At 46.9% G+C, this 22,294-nt stretch overlaps 1 protein-coding gene and 1 long non-coding RNA gene across 3 annotated transcripts in view; one reads left to right on the top strand and one right to left on the bottom strand.

Moving 5' to 3' along the window:
- Nucleotides 1-22,294, top strand: part of LOC135056407 (tolloid-like protein 2) — a 362,236-nt gene that overhangs the window by 178,715 nt on the left and 161,227 nt on the right. For both annotated transcript variants that reach the window (XM_063961508.1, XM_063961507.1), the window contains exon 2: nt 5,881-5,991. In XM_063961508.1, the coding sequence (XP_063817578.1) occupies nt 5,881-5,991 (111 nt within the window). The remainder of the gene's footprint in view (nt 1-5,880; nt 5,992-22,294) is intronic.
- LOC135056409 (uncharacterized) overlaps nt 1-22,294 on the bottom strand; it is a 29,077-nt gene that overhangs the window by 2,502 nt on the left and 4,281 nt on the right. The window contains exon 2 of the long non-coding RNA XR_010243975.1: nt 7,257-7,328. This is a non-coding gene — a long non-coding RNA (uncharacterized LOC135056409). The remainder of the gene's footprint in view (nt 1-7,256; nt 7,329-22,294) is intronic.

Raw genomic sequence — 22,294 nt, 5'->3', positions numbered from 1 at the left:
TTTGTATATTGTATTGTCTGTCTGCATAATGAGTAAGGCACCAGCAAAAACAAAAAAGCAGTTTCACTGCAATGTCTGTAAGAGTGTGTTACCGGATGGATCTACCACATGTACAGTATGTTTTGTGAATCTCAGCTACAAATACAATTTCCGCTCCGGTTTCGAATCCGGTTTCATCCCCGGACCTTCCATGGGCAATGCTCGTAGATGTAATGGCTGGGTTGCAATCGGAATTGGCCGCCGCTCGACACGAGCGGGAAGCGGCAAGATCTGAGTCTCGGGTGAGACCGCCAGAACTACCGGAGGGGTCTCAGCCTTTGCAAAGGTCCAAGTCCACTTTGGGTAGAAGGGATAAATTTAATTTGTCTTATGATTTACCAGTGTCTGCTATGTTGCATTCTGACGATTTTATGCCAGACCTCACTGCACAAGATGAGGGTGAGGAGGGTGAATTAGACCAGCAGTCAGATAGTGAAGATTTTGATAGCCCAGGCATTGATAATCTCGTCAGGGCGGTGCGTCAGTCTATGAAGTTTACGGAGACTGAGGAGCCTCTCACAAATGATGAGGTGGTCTTTACTAAACGACACAGATCTCCCATGTGTTTTCCTGTTTCTGAATCTCTTAATAAGATGTTAGTAGAAACACGGAAGAATCCAATTAAACTGTTTTCTATACCTCGCCGATTTAGGTCTAGTTACCCGTTTCCAGAGTCTGTGACATCTACATGGGAAAATCCGCCAATAGTGGATTCGTCTGTGTCAAAACTTACAGAAAAATTAACCATACCAGTACCAACTGCTACGACGCTTAAAGACCCTTCAGACCGTAAACTAGAAGCTATGCTAAAGTCCATGTATATAGCAGCAGGCGTGTTGCTTAGACCTGGGTTGGTTGGCATTTGGGTAACTAAGGCGCTAATTGTATGGATAACAGAACTCAAGTCTGGTTTACATGACGATCACCTTATACTTCTCGCTGATCAAATCTGTGAAGCTGCTGAGTATCTATGTACAGCTTCTACTGACGTCTGTCAGCTCACTTCTCGCCTTTCATCGACGCTAGTTACGGCACAACGAGCACTCTGGCTGCGGTCTTGGCAAGCGGAGGCAGAGGTTAAGAGAGGTATAGAGGCGTTACCTTACGGTGGCGAGAAGTTGTTTGGTCCTGAATTGGACAAATGGATTTCTGAGGCCACGGGAGGGAAGTCTGTTTTCCTACCATTGCCTCCAACGGTACCTAGAAGGAAATACTCTGGGCCGGTGTTCAAATCCTTTAGACCTCAGCCCTTTCGAGGCCGTGGTAGAGGAACAGCCACGCCAGGTAGACGAGGTCGAGGACGTGGTTTTCAACAAACCAACACCAGTCGTCAGGACGCTAAGGTCACCGACAAGCCAGTGGCATGACGGTCTCCCAGCCCATCTCGGATCTCCAGTTGTGGGGGCACGCCTTCAGACATTCCATTTGGCGTGGTTCCAGACATCCACAGATGGGTGGATCCGCAATTTAGTGTTAAAAGGTTACAAGATAGAGTTCGACTGTCTCCCGCCACTGCGGTTTTTCAAGACAGGACTGCCTGTGTCGGACGACAAGAGGGCGGTTCTGCAAATTGCCATTCAGTCTCTGCTGGATTCAGCAGTTTTGATTCCGGTCCCTGTACACCAGCAAGGTCAGGGTTATTATTCCAGTCTGTTTGTGGTACCAAAGCCGGATGGCTCGGTCAGGCCAATATTGAACTTAAAGAGCCTCAATCAGTACGTCACTTACTACAGATTCAAGATGGAATCTCTGCGGTCAGTAATTGCAGGTTTAGAGCCACAGGAATTCATGATTGCGCTGTATCTCAAGGATGCGTACTTACACATTCCGATTTGGCCACCTCATCTGAGGTTCTTGCGTTTTGCGATATGGCAAAACCATTACCAGTTTCAGGCTCTACCGTTTGGCCTCTCGTCAGCGCCTCGGGTATTCACCAAAGTGATGTCTGTGTGATGATAGCTCATCTCAGATCCCTGGGAGTGATAATAGTTCCGTACTTGGACGATCTGCTCATCAAAGCTCCGTCTCAACAGATGCTCCTCCAACATGCGTTGCTGACGTACAATGTACTAGTTCAGTACGGTTGGATTGTCAACTTCAAGAAATCACATCTGATTCCGTCTCAACGACTTCAATTCCTAGGAATGATTCTAGATACGGTAGAGCAAAGAATTTACCTACCAGAACAGAAAGTACAGAGTATTCGTCACTGGTGCAATTAGTGCTCAAGCCACGAACAGTCTCAGTACATTTGTGCATTCGCCTGTTAGGCACAATGGTGGCGGCTTTCGATGCGCTTCAGTTCGGAATTTTCGCTCACGTCCTTTTCAACTGGTCGGGCTCGCATCTGCAGATTCACCAGAGGGTGAGGTTGTCTCCACGGGCCAGGGTATCTCTACTCTGGTGGCTCAAAGTACACAATCTAACTGCAGGGAAACGGTTCGGCGTCTGGAATTGGATAATTCTAACGACGGACGCGAGTCTCAGAGTTTGGGGAGCTGTGGTTCAAAATTGTCAGCTCCAGGGTCTCTGGGCGGATCACGAAAGATTGCTGTCTATAAATGTCCTGGAACTCCGGGCAATTTACAATGCGCTACGACAAGCAGTGCACATGCTCCGGTTTCAGACTGTCCAGGTGCAGTCAGACGACGCGACGGCGGTCGCGTACATCAACAAACAAGAAGGAACGAGAAGCCGCATGGCCATGCGGGAAGTAGCTCGAATCCTCAATTGGGCCGAGCATCACCAGGTGATATTGTCGGCAGTGTTCATTCCGGGAGTGGACAACTGGGAGGCGGATTATCTCAGCCGTCGGGATTTTCATCCAGGAGAATGGGCATTAAATCCAGAAGTGTTTCACATGTTGGTCCAGAGGTGGGGTTACCCTCTAGTGGACCTGATGGCATCTCGCCACAATCGCCAAACGCCCCAGTATGTGTCCAGAACGCGAGATCCAAAGGCAGTGGCGGTGGATGCTCTCACAATTGCGTGGCCGTACAGCCTTGTGTATCTGTTTCCACCGTTTCCGCTGCTCCCTCTATTGCTAAAACGGATCAAACGAGAGTCCGCCACAGTCATACTAGTGGCGCCTCATTGGCCTCGGAGAGCTTGGTTCTCGGATATTCGCGGGCTACTCGCAGACGATCCTTGGCCGCTCCCGCTACGTCCGGACCTGTTACAACAGGGTCCATTCCTTTACCCCGATTTAGCGCGGCTGCGTTTGACAGGGTGGCTGTTGAGACCGCCCTCTTAAGAAGAGAGGGCATTCCAGAATCGGTTATACAAACCATGTTACGTGCTAAGAAGCCAGTTACGGCAGCTCATTATTACAGTATTTGGCATGCCTATATAGGTTGGTGTGAAGCTCGGAAGTTTCCGACATCATCTTTCAAGTTATCCCGTCTTTTGTTATTTCTACAGACGGGGTTAGATGGAGGACTGCGTTTATCTACACTAAAGGTGCAGGTATCTGCTTTGTCAATTTACTTTCAAAGACAATTGGCTCTATTGCCGTCTGTACACACTTTTCTGCAAGGTGTCCTCAGAGTACAGCCTCCATTCATTCCACCTACAGCGCCATGGGACTTGAATCTGGTTTTGGATTTTTTACAGTCTTCATATTTTGAACCCTTACAACAAGTGGATATTAAGTTTCTCACTTAGAAAACAATTTTTCTCCTAGCCTTAGCTTCGGCAAGGCGTGTTTCAGATTTGGGTGCCTTGTCATGCAAGCTACCGTATTTGGTGTTTCATGATGACAGAGCGGAACTTCGGACGAATCCCGCTTTCTTGCCAAAGGTAGTGTCATCTTTTCACATCAATCAACCAATAGTAGTTCCTCTATTAACAGGAGATTCTGGAACTTTGTATGTGGTACGCGCATTACGCGTTTATGTATCCCGCACGTCTACAATTCGTAAGACGGATACGTTGTTTGTTCTCTATGATGCTGCCAAGATGGGTTGGCCAGCTTCTAAGCATACCTTATCCAGATGGATTAAACTGACCATACGTCAGGCTTATCTTCATGCTAGGTTACAGCCGCCTACATCAGTAACAGCTCATTCCACACGTTCTGTGGGATCATCATGGGCAGCTGGTCGTGGGGCTTCTACGACGCAGCTTTGCCCTGTGGCTACGTGGTCAACAGTGCACACGTTTGTGCGCTTTTACAAGTTTGATACGTTTGCGGCATCAGCATCTAGCTTTGGTCGCCTAGTGTTACAGGTGCCAAACAGCTCTCCCGCCCACGAGGGAAGCTTTGGTACGTCCCAAGAGTACTCCAGTGACCCCTAGTGGATGAAAAAGAAAATAGGATTTTGGTACTTACCAGGTAAATCCTTTTCTTTGAATCCATAGGGGGCACTGGACGCCCACCCAGAGCAGTTTTATCTGGTTTGTGGTAAGTTCAGTGGATCTTCTGGTAACACATTCTCACCGATTTGTTCAATTTTCAAGTTCTATCGGTTATGGTGTCAACTGTTTAGTTGTCAGTAACGTTATGTGTCAACTTTCTTGTTGTCCGTTATGTTATAATGTTATATGTAATTCACCATTGTCATCCTCTCTATCGCTCCTGTTCGGCTCAGTAAAAAACACTGAGGTACTCTGGGAATATGGAGGGGAGGAGAGTTACTAAATTTAAATATTCAGTGCCTTGTTCTGCTAAAGCCGTCCATATCCCAAGAGTACTCCAGTGCCCCCTATGGATTCAAAGAAAAGGATTTACCTGGTAAGTACCAAAATCCTATTTTTTATGTTGTCGTAGATCAGGGATGGGGTACCTTTGGCCCTCGAACTGTTGCTGAACCACACATAACGGCATGCCCTGCAACAGTTTTGCTACTTGACTACGCCAAAACTGTTGCAGGGCATGCTGGGATGTGTAGTTCAAGAACAGCTGGAGAGCCAAAGGTTCCCCATCCCTGTCGTAGATTTTAAATTCAGTAGGAGGTAGTACTACAGTATAATGGGATTGAGATAAGTACAGTATGTCAGTCAGCTAACTCGCCGCAGTTGCTGCCGGGTAGGAGAGAATGATGCATGTGCAGTATGCCAATATGCGTATAAGCAGAGCAGGCAAACGTTTTATCAAAATAAATATTTAGCATTTACTGTATGTTGTGTCTCTGTAACGGAACGTGTATCTCATATCTTGGGGATAGCATTGTCCATAGTGTGCAATGCATTAGTAGTCAGAAGTTTAAAATGCACAGGAAATGAAAAGGTTAGTAAACCACTGCGCTTTAGGCGGCTGCAGTTGCGTAGACCCTGGGTGTCACTCAACACCCTGCAATACAGACATATACAGAAAAATAGGTACTACCTCAACTGCGCACAGCTAAATAGTCCACTTAGGTGTCTTACACATTCGGGAACACATCAGTCTGTAAAAAGATACCGACGGATGGAATCCCGACACAACCCCGCTATTCCCACTCAGTTGGTGGATCCATGCCTCCAACCGAGTGAGCCACTGGGCCCGAAGCGCATTTCATACCGGATCCAATTACTCATATTGATTAAATAATGATCTTAATGTGCATGCTTTGTTAATATTTTTGGAACAATGTAAAGATTTATGTGATAAAATATATATAATATATTATCTTTGCACACCTTTGTCATTTTTTGTTGTAGGATAATAGTGGAATTCTGCATAAATTCATTTGTCTTTAATTTACATGTAGTATAGCTTTGTTAAGAAGCCAGGCACTTGAAGAATGGCAGCATATGTTAAAGTTTAGAACATTGTGATATTCAACCTTTATTGCATTAGTGAAATTCTCTCTTAACATGTAACCAAGATAATTATCATTTCATTTGTCATGGTCTCCACAGCTGCATTCTGGGGGGATATTGCTTTGGATGAAGATGACCTGAAATGGTTTCAAGTTAACAAATCAAGCAATTTAGGAGAAGCAAGAAGTAGCCAGACTGGACTTATTGCAGGTCAGTGAACCTAAAAATCACATTAACTTTAAGTTGTTTTATTGACTCTCTACACTAATGCTCACCTGTTAATTGTAGTAATTACTCTCCCAGAATATCAAGGAAATTTACATATTTCTGGGAGCTCCCCATGACCACTAAGGGGTATATTCAATAACTGTCGGAAGCTGCCGTCTTGTCGGAAAGACGGCAGTTTCCGACAGGTTTAGGTCTATTCATTACGGCCCCATTTATTCCGACAAGTCGGGAAACCCGACTTGTCGGAATGCACGCTGATCAGCCGCCATTCAGCGTGCATTGTCGGAAGCGGGGCCAAACCCGACAGGTTTTAGCCCCGTTTCCAACAATCTTAATCCGACTTTAAAAAAAGTCGGATTGAGATGAGTGAGTTGAGATCAGGAGACGGGAGAGCAGCGGGGAGAGCAGGGACCCAGCGGCAGCATCCACCCGGCTCCAGCAAGCGACATCCCGCTTGCTGGAGCCGGGTGGACGCTGCCATGAGCCTCCGCTGCTGCTGCCGCTGCTCCCCGTCTCCTCCCCTGTCCGCTCCGTTTCCTCCGCTGCATGTCGGAATGGACCCGACTCTTATTGAATATACCCCTAAGAGAGTAAACCAGCCTTCTGGATTTGTCCTCTACCCCAGAAAAGCAGGCGGTCTTGGGTTTTAATGACACTTTTCACAATCATTGTGGCACATCCCTCCATTGGACAATGCCACAGATTATAGCATTGTACAGTAGGGTAAGAGCCACTATGAAGTGATTTATGCCACTTCCCCCCTTTTACCTCTAACCTGGACCACCTCCTCCGGCATCTCCAAGATGGCCCATTAAGAAGTCATTGAGTTTGTTTTACATCTTTTCTACAGCTGTATCCAGAAATGCTAACCTTACAGGTGGAACAGTCCTTATTTAAACCTATGACTCAACTGAGAGCCTGTAGACGCCCACTGGTGAAGTGCAGTGAGATCTGATGTGTCATCCTCTGGGAAGCATTGTGTGTTTAATCCTATTAGGATATAATGCATTAAAAGCTTTAAGAACAATTGGGGAGTTTCATATGTGATTTTATGCATACTCATAGCATTGTGCAGCATGGATGTAGGCCACGATGATGGGATTAACCATAAATGCATCATTGTGCCCAATTACCTTCCAATTCTCTGGGAGGCTGTTTTTTTTGTTAGTCTGTTAGAATTCCCTAACATTTGTCAGTCCGCCCGTACATTCTCAGTAAAGTAGCCAAGTATGATTTCATGTGCTTACTTGAAATCCATTGCTCTAACCCCAATCCATACATATGGTTCTTGATGGCATCAGCTCTTTAGCCTCCTCCGTCTTTCCTCACATAAGATAAAAGAACATTGCTGTATAAGTGGATTGATTGTATCCTGTGTTACCAAATCTGGCACTGATATATATGAAGTGAGTGGAGTATGCCCAATACACAGCTTTTATTCATAGGTCTTCTTTTAATTTTCCAACCTTTTCAGATCACCCGATTCGGGGCCTGTGAACATACCCTCTCACCAAAGAAAGTCACCCAAAAAGTTTAAGACAATCAATTAGTAAGATACCAAACAATTTATTTGACAATTACAGAAGTAGTTGACAATACAGGATTAATATGTATCCATTGTAAGATAGACAGTATAATTAAAATACATACAATCAAGTGTTTGAGAATAGTTGACAATTTTTTCACTCTCACCTTAAAGAGGTGTGAGCTCTAAGGTGTATACTCATTCAGTTGGATGGTGAGCGAAATTTGGTAAACCCTACGCGCTTTATCCAAACGGACTTTCTCAGGGGTAGGTATCTTCTAGAAAATTGGCTTCTATTTACTCCATGGGGGTCATTCCGAGTTGATCGCTAGCTGCATCCGTTCGCTGTGTAGCCATGAGGCAAAAAAAAAATCACTTCTGCGCATGCGTGACGTACTATTACAACGGACCGATGTAGTTTCACACAGGGTCTAGCGAAGCTTTTCAGTCGCACTGCTGGCCGCAGAGTGATTGACATGAAGTGGGAGTTTCTGGGTGGCAACTGACCGTTTTCAGGGAGTGTTCGGAAAAATGCAGGCGAGCCAGGAAAAATGCAGGCTTGGCTGGGCGAACGCAGGGTGTGTTTGTGACGTCAAAACAGGAACTGAACAGTCTGAAGTGATCGCAAGCGCTGAGTAGGTTTAGAGCTACTCAGAAACCGCACAAAAAATTTTTGTAGCCGCTCTGTGATTCTTTCGTTCGCACTTCTGCTAAGCTAAAATACACTCCCAGTGGGCGGCGGCTTAGCGTTTGCACGGCTGCTAAAAACTCAATCAACTCACCCATAGCTCAAATGAGACCGCAGGAGCAATATAATCAATTTTAAAATATACAATTGGTTTTATAAGCCTAAATTGAAATAGATTCTCCTAACTCCTTTTTGGTGCTGATAGTAGAATATTTAAATTAGACGAGTCAGTAGACTGTGTGAACCCCAAATGGGATTAGGTAAAAGTGAAAATGTCCGCTTATTGGGCCCAGTAACAATCACACAGAACTGAGAGTTTCAGTAGAGCAACCAAACTGTGTGTGTGTGTGTGTGTGTGTGTGTGTGTGTGTGTGTAGCTCCCATGTGAAAGGATAATGTGTTTACTCGCCTTACAAGGTTTGATCAACCCATTATTATATTCTTACTACAAAGGCACCTAGGTCCAGGGATCTCATCACTGGAGACCTCGAGTGCCGCAGCCTTCTTTAATTTACTATTGATTCCGTTACTGGAGGCACCGGGGCAGATCTTACATTACAAACAGAGTGCCGGGCTGAATTTCAACATATATATATATATATATATATATATATATATATATATATATATATATATATATATATATATATATATATATATAGGATGGAGACAGGCGGCACTCAAGCAGACTCAATTCATGTGAAAAAAAGCGGTCTGTTTATTCCGACATGTTTCGGGGAACTCCCCAACCTCAGGGCCTAACAAGCCAAACTAAACCACAATAAAACCTGCCTTATAGGACGGGGAGTTCCCCGAAACATGTCGGAATAAACAGACCGCTTTTTTTCACATGAATTGAGTCTGCTTGAGTGCCGCCTGTCTCCATCCTATATTCTGAGGAACAGCATTGCTTCTCTAGGAGGGCACCGCAGCACTTTACCATTGGGAGAGGGAGTGCCGGGATTATCACATTGTGTATGTGTGTGTGTATATATATATATATATATATATATATATATATATATATATATATATATATATATTGTGCAAGTATCGGCGAAACTCAGTGTACAGAATGGCAGAGGACACAGGCTAGATGGCATTTAGCCTGTGTCCTTTGCCATTTTGTACACTGAGTGCCGCCAATGCTTGTACCTGTGTATGGACTCCTGACCGGGGAGTACCCACGGAAGGCACCGGGTCCAATACACTAAGTACATGGTATGCTGCCCCTATGCATTCTAATGTAAATTTTTATATATATATATATATATATATATATATATATATGTGTGTGTATATATGTGTGTATGTATATATATATATATATATATATATATATATATATTTATATTTCTCTTACGTCCTAGAGGATGCTGGGGACTCCGTAAGGACCATGGGGTATAGACGGGCTCTGCAGGAGACATGGGCACTCTAAAGACTTTAGATGGGTGTGCACTGGCTCCTCCCTCTATGCCCCTCCTCCAGACCTCAGTTAGATCCTGTGCCCAGAGGAGACTGGATGCACTGCAGGGGAGCTCTCCTGAGTTTCTCTGAAAAAGACTTTTGTTAGGTTTTTTATTTTCAGGGAGCATTGCTGGCAACAGGCTCCCTGCATCGTGGGACTGAGGGGAGAGAAGCAGACCTACTTAAATGATAGGCTTTGCTTCTTAGGCTACTGGACACCATTAGCTCCAGAGGGTTGGAACGCAGGTCTCAACCTCGCTGTTCGTTCCGGAGCCGCGCCGCCGTCCTCCTCACAGAGCCAGAAGATAGAAGCCGGGTGAGTATAAGATGAAAGAAGACTTCAAAGGCGGCAGAAGACTTCAGATCTTCACTGAAGTACCGCGCAGCGGTAACGCTGCGCGCCATTGCTCCCACATTCACACACACTGATAGCACTGTATGGGTGCAGGGCGCAGGGGGGGGGCGCCCTGGGCAGCAATAATAAACCTCAAGGGACACTGGCTGACATATATATACTGCGGAGGCAGTATATTAAATAAACCCCCGCCAGTATAAAGAATTTGAGCGGAACCGAAGCCCGCCGTTGAGGGGGAGGAGCTTGATCCTCCAGCACTAACCAGCGCCATTTTCTCCACAGCACGCTACAGAGAAGCTGCTCCCCGGCGCAGTGAGTGTATTATTGATATATATAAAAGCGCTGTACAGACTGGGATTTTGTCTCAGTGTCCGGTGGCGCTGGGTGTGTGCTTGCATACTCTCACTCTGTCTCTCCAAAGGACCTTATTGGGGGACTGTATATATATATATATATATATATATATATATATATATATATATATATATATATTTATTCGGTACGTGTGTGTCGGCATGTCTGAAGCGGAAGGTTCGTCTAAGGAGGAGGTAGAGCAGATGATTGTGGTGTCTCCGTCGGCACAGTCGACACCTGATTGGATGGATATGTGGAATGTTTTAAATGCAAATGTGTCTTTATTACATAAAAGATTGGACAAAGCAGAGTCCAGAGAAAAAGCAGGAAGTCAATCCATGGCTTTGACTGTGTCACAAGGCCCTTAAGGGTCTCATAAACGTCCCCTGTCCCAGGTAGCAGACACTGATACCGACACAGATTCTGACTCCAGTGTCGACTACGATGATGCGAAGTTACACCCAAGGGTGGCCAAAAGTATTCATTATATGATTATTGCAATAAAATATGTTTTGCATATCACAGAGGACCCCTCGGTGCCTGACACGAGGGTATGCATGTTTAAGGAGAAGATACCAGAGGTAACTTTTCCCCCATCTCATGAGCTGAATGCTTTATTTGAAAAAGCTTGGGAAACTCTGGACAAGAAACTGCAGATTCCCAAGAGAATTCTTATGGCGTATCCTTTCCCCACACAGGACAGGTTACGGTGGGAATCCTCGCCCAGGGTGGACAAGGCTTTGACGCGCTTGTCCAAAAAGGTGGCGCTACCGTCTCCAGACACGGCAGCCTTCAAGGATCCTGCTGATCGCAGACTACTTTAAAATCAATTTATACACATACGGGGGCCTTGCTCAGACCGGCAGTAGCGTCGGCATGGGTATGTAGCGCAATAGCAGCATGGACAGATAACTTGTCATCTGAGATTGATACCCTAGATAAGGATAGCATTTTATTGACCTTGGGTCATATAAAAGACGCAGCGTTATATATGAGAGACGCTGCGAGAAACGTGGGTCTGTTGGGTTCAAGAGCCAATGCCATGGCAATTTCTGCTAGGCGAGCCCTGTGGACGGGTGATGCCGATTCAAAGAGACATATGGAAACTTTGCCTTACAAGGGTGAGGTTTTATTTGGGGAGGGCCTCGCGGACCTGGTTTCCAAAGCTACCGCGGGTAAATCTTCTTTTTTGCCTTATGTTCCCCCACAGCAAAAGAAAACAACTCAATATCAGATGCAGTCCTTTCGGTCGCATAAGTCCAGAAGGGGCCGGGGCTCTTCCTTCCTCGGGTAGAGGGAAAAGAATGCCGGCTACGGCTATTTCCCAGGAACAGAAGTCCTCCCCGGCTTCTACAAAATCCACTGTCATGACTGTGGTTTTGTGAAGTCTGTGCGGGCGACTGGAGGACTATGTGAATACTATCACTGACCTGGTTTGGGAGTGTTGTAGACTCGGGGTTTCTTCCGGTGACCGGGAAGAGGAACCGCAGCTGGACCGCAGCAGAGATGGCCGAATCTAGGTTTTCCTCATGCAGGATTTGGTCGGCAGACAGGAGGCACGTATGGATGCTGGAGGTCTTCTGAAAGACAGAACTTGAAAAGGTGCTGAGGAATGAATGAAGGAGTACCGGATGCTGGAGACACCAACTACGCTTGTGAGCACTTGGTGCTTGGAGTCACTGAGGTGCTTGGAGTCACTGAGGTGCTTGGAGGCACTGAGGTGCTTGGAGGCACTGAGGTGCTTGGAGACACTGAGGTGCTTGGAGACACTGAGGTGCTTGGAGACACTGAGGCGCTTGTAGGTGCAGAAGTGCTTGGAGACACTGAGGTGCTTGTAGGCGCAGAAGTGCCTGGAGGCACTGAGGTGCTTGGAGGCACTGAGGTGCTTGGAGGTGCAGAAGTGCCTGGAGGCACTGAGGTGTTTGGAGGCGCTGAAGTGCTCGGAGGCACGGAGGTGCTTGGAGGCACTGAAGCCACAGGGATACGGGAGCTCTGGAGATCACAGCTACAACAGCAGTAAAGATGAAACACGGCAGCTGTGGTTTTCAATTGAGACTATGGAATACTGTACTGTGCCTTTAAGATGAACCACTGCAGCTGTGCCTTTACGTTGAGACTCGTGGAAATAGTGAATATCAGTGGCAACACAAAGGTAAACCAAACTGGGTAACAAAGGAACAGAGTTTTCACAGGAACTAAAGTACAAGGGTTACCTTTAGGGAGCTCAGCTTCAAAGCTCACACAGAGTTGTGTGTGACACGAGGAACTGGCCCAGTTTCCAACTCAGTCTCCCGACTTATACTTCCTGGTCCTTGGTGATTGGTGAGCAGTGTTAGGTGATGCAGAGAGTCTCCGGCTGGCAGAGGATTGGACAGCTCTGGGTCAGGTGAACAGTCACTGTCATGTGAGTACTCTAGACTAGGCTGTGATGTAGAGTGAGGCCTAGCAGGCCGAGAGAACACTGAAGCCTGAACTTCTGCAAAACATAGGATGCTGGCTTTTAGGCCTAAACTTCAGATTACTGAATTCAGACTCACACAGGAGATCACCACAGGTGGAGCTAGTTAAGTATTACCTTTCAGGCAGAGAACTCAGGAAACTCATAGTGCTGTCAAGCTGTTTAACTCAGTGAGCAAAAAGGCACAGGATCCGGGACAGATGGCAGGGGTAAGTCACCAAATATGAAAACTACAGTCAGGATTGTGACAGTACCCCCCTCTTCAAGGGTGGACTCCGGACACCCATCTTGAATCTTAGAGGAACTTGAGAAATTCATACAGAAGAACTTAGGACCTTCGTCGATGCCTCTTCTTCTTACGGGAACATTTGGTTTTGACCAGGGAGAGCGGAATCTCCTGTAAAGAAAAACCTTCCTTAGAAAACATGGGACCTCCTATGAAAGGAGTAGCATCATGAACTGGATCAAATTCAGAGTCTGAGTCCAAGTCTAATGGAAGATATGAATCTCCCTTAGATACACAGTTTGCAGATGAAAAGGAGGTGCAATGGAGTTTTAAATTCTCTGGGCTAGGAGAGACTCCTACATGAGCAATTTTAATGGTCGGATTGTTACCGAAGGAGATACTTAGATTATCCCTGGGAGAACAGCACAAACTTCCTTCTGCATTCCCTTTAGAGCATGATTCTTTTACTGAGTCAGATTCCAAAGGTTTAGGATTAAATTCTTTAACCACAGCATTACTAAAAGTCTGTAAATCATGGAACACAGGATCATTACTCTCAAAAAGCGTGTTAGCCCACTCCAAAGCTCTTCCTCTGAATGCCAGGAACAGATCGAGTAACGTTGGAAGGAGTTACTGCACCCGAAGGATCCGACTCCATCAGAGAGAGAAATCGATCAACCAGAGTGGCATATTGCAATAAATCTCAATCAATGTAAATAGGTGGTAAAGCATCAGACGAAAACTTAGAGGCTGAAACCGATGATGCACTCTCAGAAGCTAGATTGGAGTTAGTTTGTGGAACGTCAGGCTGATGAGAAACTATCCCTTCTGAAGTAGTCTGGCTGAAATCCTCAAATAAGACTGAGAAATCACTTGAAATCTCCTTCTGGATGGAGATGCTAGTAATTCTCCCCGAAGCTGCACCACTTGCGTCTGCGACTGAGGTAAACGACTCTGGTGACTGGATTGAGGAAGTAACTTCGGTGTCCTTCTCAGCAATATTAGTCTGAAGTTCTTTATCCGAATCAGCAAATGGAACATTAGGTTGCTCAGACAAGCTTAGGGACAAAGCTGAGAAAACTGTACTCAGATCGGTATCCAGCTCTGTAGCACGTTCAGACTTTAAGTGAGTAGCCTTGGGATTTTTCTTTACTTTGGCGGCTACAGCAGAATTATTCCGACATTGATGAGAAGAGGTATTAGATTTCCCTGCAGAAGCTGTGGACTCAATGCTGGAAGACGAGGAAACAGAATCAGAGACAGACTGAAGTCTAATTTTAGAACCTAGATGGTGAAAGTCCTTTACTCGGACCAATGCTTGGAATTGGTTTGAGTCCAGATGAGCTTGACAGACTGAAACTGGAGAAATCTTTGGCTGGACGAGTAGGACTGGATTGGATCCGAGGATACTTGAATTGGCTGGAGCCAAAGGAGACTGACCAGGCTGGTTCTGGAGTATCGCTGGACCGGATGGAACCGGGACGGACTGACCAGGCTGGGCCTGGAGTATTGCTGGACCGGCTGGAACCGGGACAGACTGACCAGGCAGGGCCTGGAGTATTGCTGGACCGGCTGGAACCGGGACGGACTGACCAGGCAGGGCCTGGAGTATTGCTGGACCGGCAGGAGCCGGGACGGGCTGACCAGGCTGAGCCTGGAGTATTGCTGGACCGGCTGGAACCGGGACGGACTGACCAGGTGGAGCCTGGAATATTGCTTGACCGGCAGGAGCCCCCACTTCACGGGGCTGGGCTGAGGCAAGAGCCCCCACTTCACGTGGCTGGGCTGAGGCAAGAGCCCCCACTTCACGGGGCTGGGCTGAGGCAAGAGCCCCCACTTCATGGGGCTGGGCTGAGGCAAGAGCCCCCACTTCACGGGGCTGGGCTGCACTTTTTAGACTCACTGGGGCTGGACGCTCTGAACCCCTCACTGGGGCTGGACGCTCTGAACCCCTCACTGGGGCTGGACGCTCTGAACCCCTCACTGGGGCTGGATGCTCTGAACCCCTCACTGGGGCTGAGGACACGGACGCCCCTCCTTGGGCTGAGGACACGGACGCCCCTCCTTGGGCTGAGGACACGGATGCCCCTCCTTGGGCTGAGGACACGGACGCCCCTCCTTGGGCTGAGGACACGGACGCCCCTCCTTGGGCTGAGGACACGGACGCCCCTCCTTGGGCTGTGGACACGGACGCCCCTCCTTGGGCTGTGGACACGGACGCCCCTCCTTGGGCTGTGGACACGGACGCCCCTCCTTGGGCTGTGGACACGGACGCCCCTCCTTGGGCTGTGGACACGGACGCCCCTCCTTGGGCTGTGGACACGGACTCCTCTGTGACTCTAAATGGCTTGAACATTCTTCTCTGGACACCCAACTTGGGATAAGGTCTTTTAATCACTGGACCCCAGTCATAAATTTGAGTCTCTTTCAGAGTAGCCTTCTTGATACCCCCGTCAGCAGTAGCAGGATCGGCTATTGTGGATGACTTGTAGACATGAGCACTATGATACTGAGATTTGTCACCATTCCCTGGCTTGCGAAGAATGCAGTCTTTAACAAAATGACCGGAATTTCCACAGTAAAGACAGGTGTAGCTCCCTACGCCGCTGACGTTCAGCTTCAGAGAGCTTGGGCCGTGGAAAGCTCTGATGAACAACTTTTCCTTGCACAGAGGAAGCGACTCTATTAACTGGATGGGACAAAACAGGATCAACAACTTTGGTAGTATTCCTGAAGAGATCAGGCATCACAGAAAGAATACTAGACAAAAGTTCTTGTAACTGTAATAACATCTGGTAGAAAATCTGCAGTTGGTCAGGAGTCTTAGTGCAGAAGGTCAGAGAATCTCTGGAGAACGAATTCCGCTGCAGACACTGTGCCAATTGATGCTGAGTCGACTCCAAACCCTCCAATCGTCCTGCAATATTGCTTAGGAGGTCCTGCGTCAGACAAACACTTTCGGCCGGGTCCATGTGGCCAGTTCCTACTGTCATGACTGTGGTTTTGTGAACCCGGTGTTAGTGAAGTCTGTGTGGGCGACTGGAGGACTATGTGAATACTATCACTGACCTGGTTTGGGAGTGTTGTAGACTCGGGGTTTCTTCCGGTGACCGGGAAAAGGAACCGCAGCTGGACCGCAGCAGAGATGGCCGAATCTAGGTTTTCCTCATGCAGGATTTGGTCGGCAGACAGGAGGCATGTATGGATGCTGGAGGTCTCCTGAAAGACAGAACTTGAAAAGGTGCTGAGGAATGAATGAAGGAGAACCGGATGCTGGAGACACCAACTACGCTTGTGAGCACTGGGTGCTTGGAGTCACTGAGGTGCTTGGAGTCACTGAGGTGCTTGGAGTCACTGAGGTGCTTGGAGTCACTGAGGTGCTTGTAGGTGCAGAAGTGCCTGGAGGCACTGAGGTGTTTGGAGGCGCTGAAGCCACAGGGATACGGGAGCTCTGGAGATCACAACTACAACAGCAGTAAAGATGAAACACGGCAGCTGTGGTTTTCAGTTGAGACTATGGAATACTGTACTGTGCCTTTAAGATGAACCACTGCAGCTGTGCCTTTACGTTGAGACTCGTGGAAATAGTGAATATCAGTGGCAACACAAAGGTAAACCAAACTGGGTAACAAAGGAACAGAGTTTTCAAAGGAACTAAAGTACAAGGGTTACCTTTAGGGAGCTCAGCTTCAAAGCTCACACAGAGTTGTGTGTGACACGAGGAACTGGCCCAGTTTCCAACTCAGTCTCCCGACTTATACTTCCTGGTCCTTGGTGATTGGTGAGCAGTGTTAGGTGATGCAGAGAGTCTCAGGCTGGCAGAGGATTGGACAGCTTTGGGTCAGGTGAACAGTCACTGTCATGTGAGTACTCTAGACTAGGCTGTGATGTAGAGTGAGGCCTAGCAGGCCGAGAGAACACTGAAGCCTGAACTTCTGCAAAATATAGGATGCTGGCTTTTAGGCCTAAACTTCAGATTACTGAATTCAGACTCACACAGGAGATCACCACAGGTGGAGCTAGTTAAGTATTACCTTTCAGGCAGAGAACTCAGGAAACTCATGGTGCTGTCAAGCTGTTTAACTCAGTGAACAAAAAGGCACAGGATCCGGGACAGATGGCAGGGGTAAGTCACCAAATATGAAAACTACAGTCAGGATTGTGACATCCACCGCATGACGCTGGGGCTCCACAGCGGGAGTCCGCGCAGGTGGGGGCACGTCTTCGACTCTTCAGCCAGGTCTGGGTTCTGTCAGATTTGAATCCTTGTCCGATAGAAATTGTATCCCAAGGCTACAAACTGGAATTCGAAGAAGTGCCTCCTCGCCGATTTTTTAAGTCTGCTTTGTCAGCCTCTCCCCCAGAGAGGGAAATAGTTTTAGCTGCGATACAAAAGCTGTGTCAACAGCAAGTGATTATCAAGGTTCGCCTAGTGCAACAGTGGAAGGGGTACTATTCAACTCTATTTGTGGTCCCAAAACCGGATGGCTCGGTCAGACCCATTCTGAATCTAAAATCCCTAAACCTGTATCTAAAAAAGTTCAAATTCAAGATGGAATCTCTCCGGGCAGTGATCTCCAGCCTGGAAGGGGGAGATTTTATGGTGTCACTAGACATAAAAGATGCATACCTTCATGTCCCCATTTATCCTCCTGATCAGGCGTACCTGAGACTCGCTGTACAGGACTGTCATTACCAGTTTCAGACGTTGCCGTTTGGGCTGTCCACGGCCCGAGGATTTTCACCAAGGTAATGGCGGAAATGATGGTGCTCCTGCGCAGGCAAGGAGTCACAATTATCCCATACTTGGACGATCTCCTGATAAAAGCGAGATCGAGAGATCAGTTGCTGAAAAACATGTCACTTTCCCTGAGAGTGCTGCAGCAACACGGCTGGATCATAAATCTGCCAAAATCGCAGTTGATTCCAACGACTCGGCTATCATTTTTAGGCATTATTCTGCACACGGAAAAGAAGAGGGTTTTTCTCCCAACGGAAAAAGCCCAGGAACTCCAGAGCATGGTCAGAGATCTGTTAAAGCCAAAAAGAGTGTCAGTTCATCAATGTACTCGAGTACTGGGAAAAACGGTGGCGGCCTACGAGGCCATACCCTTCGGCAGGATCCATGCGAGGACATTTCAGTGGGACCTTCTGGACAAATGGTCGGGATCTCATCTACAAATACATCAGAAAATAAGCCTGTCCCCCAGGGCCAGGGTGTCTCTCCTGTGGTGGCTGCAGAGTGCTCACCTTCTAGAGGGTCGCAGGTTCGGCATTCAAGACTGGGTTCTGGTGACCACGGACGCGAGCCTCCGAGGATGGGGAGCAGTCACACAAGGAAGAAATGTTCAGGGACTATGGTCGAGACAGGAGGCTTGTCTACACATCAACGTGCTGGAATTAAGGGCCATATACAACGGCCTACGACAAGCGGAGACTCTTCTTCGCGACCTACCTTTTCTGATTCAATCAGACAACGTCACGGCTGTGGCTCATGTAAACCGCCAAGGCGGGACAAGGAGCAGAGTGGCAATGGCGGAAGCCACCAGGATTCTTCGCTGGGCGGAAAATCACGTAAGCGCGCTGTCAGCAGTTTTCATTCCGGGAGTGGACAACGGGGAAGCAGCCTTCCTCAGCAGACACGACCTCCATCCAGGAGAATGGGGTCTTCATCAAGAAGTTTTTGCAGAGATAACAAGTCGTTGGGGGCTTCCTCAAATAGATGTGATGGCATCACGCTTCAACAAGAAACTTCTGAGATATTGTTCCAGATCAAGGGACCCTCAGGCGGTAGCAGTAGACGCCCTGGTGACACCATGGCTGTTTCCGTCGGTCTATGTCTTCCCTCCTCTTCCACTCATCTCAAAAATACTGAGACTCCTAAGACAAAAAAGAGTCCAGACAATACTCATTGTTCCGGATTGGCCTCGGAGGGCCTGGTATTCAGATCTTCAGGAAATGCTCACAGAAGATCCGTGGCCTCTTCCTTCCAGGGAGGACCTGTTGCAGCAGGGGCCCTGCGTGTTCCAAGACTTACCGTGGTTACGTTTGACGGCATGGCGGTTGAACGCCAAATCCTAGCTAGGAAAGGTATTCCGCGGGAGGTCATCCCTACTCTGATAAAAGCTAGGAAGGAGGTGATGGCGAAACATTATCACCGTATCTGGAGGAGATATGTATCTTGGTGTGAAGCCAAGAATGCTCCTGCGGAAGATTTTTACCTGGGCCGTTTTCTCCACTTTCTGCAGACAGGAGTGGATATGGGCCTAAAGTTAGGCTCTATTAAGGTACAGATTTCGGCCCTGTCAATATTCTTTCAGAAGGAATTGGCTTCTCTCCCAGAAGTCCAAACTTTTGTAAAGGGAGTGCTGCACATCCAGCCTCCTTTTGTGCCCCCAGTGCACCATGGGACCTTAACGTGGTGTTACAGTTCATTAAGTCACACTGGTTTGAACCTCTTCAAACAGTTGAGTTGAAATTTCTCACTTGGAAAGTGGTCATGTTGTTAGCCTTGGCATCTGCGAGGTGGGTGTCTGAATTGGCGGCTTTGTCTCACAAAAGCCCCTATCTGATTTTCCATGTGGATAGAGCGGAGTTGAGGACTCGTCCTCAATTTCTGCCTAAGGTGCTTTCATTGTTTCATATGAAACAGCCTATTGTGGTGCCTGTGGCTACGGGGGACTTGGAGGATTCCAGGTCTCTTGATGTAGTCAGGGCCTAAAGGTTTATGTAGCCAGGACGGCTCGGGTTTGGAAAACAGAGGCACTGTTTGTCCTGTATGCAGCCAACAAGGTTGGCGCCCCTGCTACTAAGCAGACTATTGCCCGCTGGATCTGTAACACGATTCAGCGGGCTCATTCTATGGCTGGATTGCTGGTACCAAATTCGGTAAAGGCCCATTCCACTAGGAAGGTGGGCTCTTCTTGGGCGGCTGCCCGAGGTGTCTCGGCATTGCAACTTTGCCGAGCGGCTACTTGGTCGGGTTCAAGCACTTTTGCTAAGTTCTACAAGTTTGATACCTTGGCTGAGTAGCACCTCATGTTTGCTCAATCGGTGCTGCAGAGTCATCCGCACTCTCCCGCCCGGTCTGCAGCTTTGGTATAATCCCCATGGTCCTTACGGAGTCCCAATCATCCTCTAGGACGTAAGAGAAAATAAGATTTTAAACCTACTGGTAAATCTTTTTCTCCTAGTCCGTAGAGGATGCTGGGCGCCCGTCCCAGTGCGGACTAAATTCTGCAAGACTTGTATATAGTTATTGCTTACATAAGGGTTATGTTACAGTTTTGATCAGTCTCTAGCTGATGCTGTTTTGTTTCATACTGTTAACTAGTTCGTAGGTTCCATGTTGTACGGTGTGGATGGTGTGGGCTGGTATGTATCTTGCCCTTAGATTAACAAAAATCCTTTCCTCGTACTGTCCGTCTCCTCTGGGCACAGTTTCTCTAACTGAGGTATGGAGGAGGGGCATAGAGGGAGGAGCCAGTGCACATCCATCTAAAGTCTTTAGAGTGCCCATGTCTCCTGCGGAGCCCGTCTATACCCTATGGTCCTTACAGAGTCCCCAGCATCCTCTACGGACTAGGAGAAAAAGATTTACCGGTAGGTTTAAAATCTTATTATATATAATATACAATTGGATGTTTGTTCCTAGGGAGGGCACCGGAGCAGAATTTATGCCAGCAAGGGGAGTGCTGGCTTCATTGGTGTTTTTATATATATATATATATATATATATATATATATATATATATATATATATATATATATATATATATAATGTGTGTATGTGTTTATATATATATATATATATATAGTCCCTCTATTGCTGAATAAGCAAATGGCACGTCACTCCAGGTTACTGGAAAAAGGGTTTTAATGGTCCATGACATATATATATATATATATATATATATATATATATATATATATATATATATATATATATATTTATTTATTTTTATTTTTTAGATTTATATATATATATATATATATATATATATATATATAAAAATATAAAACTCTACTGATAGTTGCATCATTCTGTTTTCTGTATTGCTGTTTGCGTGGTTAAGATGACAAATTTAACATTTGGAGGTTAAACACTTTTTCCATTTATATTGTTCTAAATGCGACGCACTATTTACGCTAAATGTAATAATGTCTTTTCGAAGTTCTAAAAATGGTCGTAGGTGGGGGGGATTTACATATTGAGTAACTGCTATTTAAATTTGTTGTTCTGTGGGTGTTTAAAGAATGTGATTTTGATGGATTACATCCAGCAATAGTAGGCATTCTGTCAGCTAGGAATGTGAACAGCTGCCAGGGTTAGCAAACATGCTTTCACACAATGCACAGATTTCAGGATGTTTCTATTCCAAATAACAATTGGTAGCAAGTGAAAACTTAAAGTGGACCAATCCACTACACACTCGGTAGCAAACGCAACCATGTTAAAGGATAAACCAAGATTCAGCTAAGGCACTTTTATAGGCTGCATTATCTTGGAAAAATTAATAAATAAAAAATAATACACACACGCACACAGACACACTGTACTTGCATAAATACATACATAAGTAGTCCAAAATGCCTGGCACTTATCCACATCCTAAACAACTGCTCCTGGTGCCTTCCCCAAGGTACAGTAGGTAAAGAAATGGAGGATCATGGGTGACACTAATAAACATCAAGAACAAGGAGCGCGACTTGTAAACGTGAATGTTTCATACAGTTTCTCCCTCAAGCCAAAATAGTTTCTGGCGCCCCCTCCCTCCATTGCCTTTTCTCTGACGTCCTAGTGGATGCTGGGAACTCCGTAAGGACCATGGGGAATAGCGGCTCCGCAGGAGACTGGGCACAAAAGAAAAGCTTTAGGACTACCTGGTGTGCACTGGCTCTTCCCCCTATGACCCTCCTCCAAGCCTCAGTTAGATTTTTGTGCCCGACCGAGCTGGGTGCAATCTAGGGGGCTCTCATGAGCTTCTTAGGAAAAGTTAGTTTTAGGTTTTTTATTTTCAGTGAGACCTGCTGGCAACAGGCTCACTGCATCGAGGGACTAAGGGGAGAAGAAGCGAACCTGCCTGCTTGCAGCCAGCTTGGGCTTCTTAGGCTACTGGACACCATTAGCTCCAGAGGGACCGAACACAGGCCCAGCCTCGGAGTCCGGTCCCAGAGCCGCGCCGCCGGCCCCCTTACAGAGCCAGAAGCAA

The sequence above is a fragment of the Pseudophryne corroboree genome, chromosome 3 (genome assembly GCF_028390025.1).
Source record: "Pseudophryne corroboree isolate aPseCor3 chromosome 3, aPseCor3.hap2, whole genome shotgun sequence".
NCBI classification, from domain to species: Eukaryota; Metazoa; Chordata; class Amphibia; order Anura; family Myobatrachidae; genus Pseudophryne; species Pseudophryne corroboree.
Note: the sequence above shows the minus strand (reverse complement) of the source record. Positions and strands in the feature narration are given on the sequence as shown.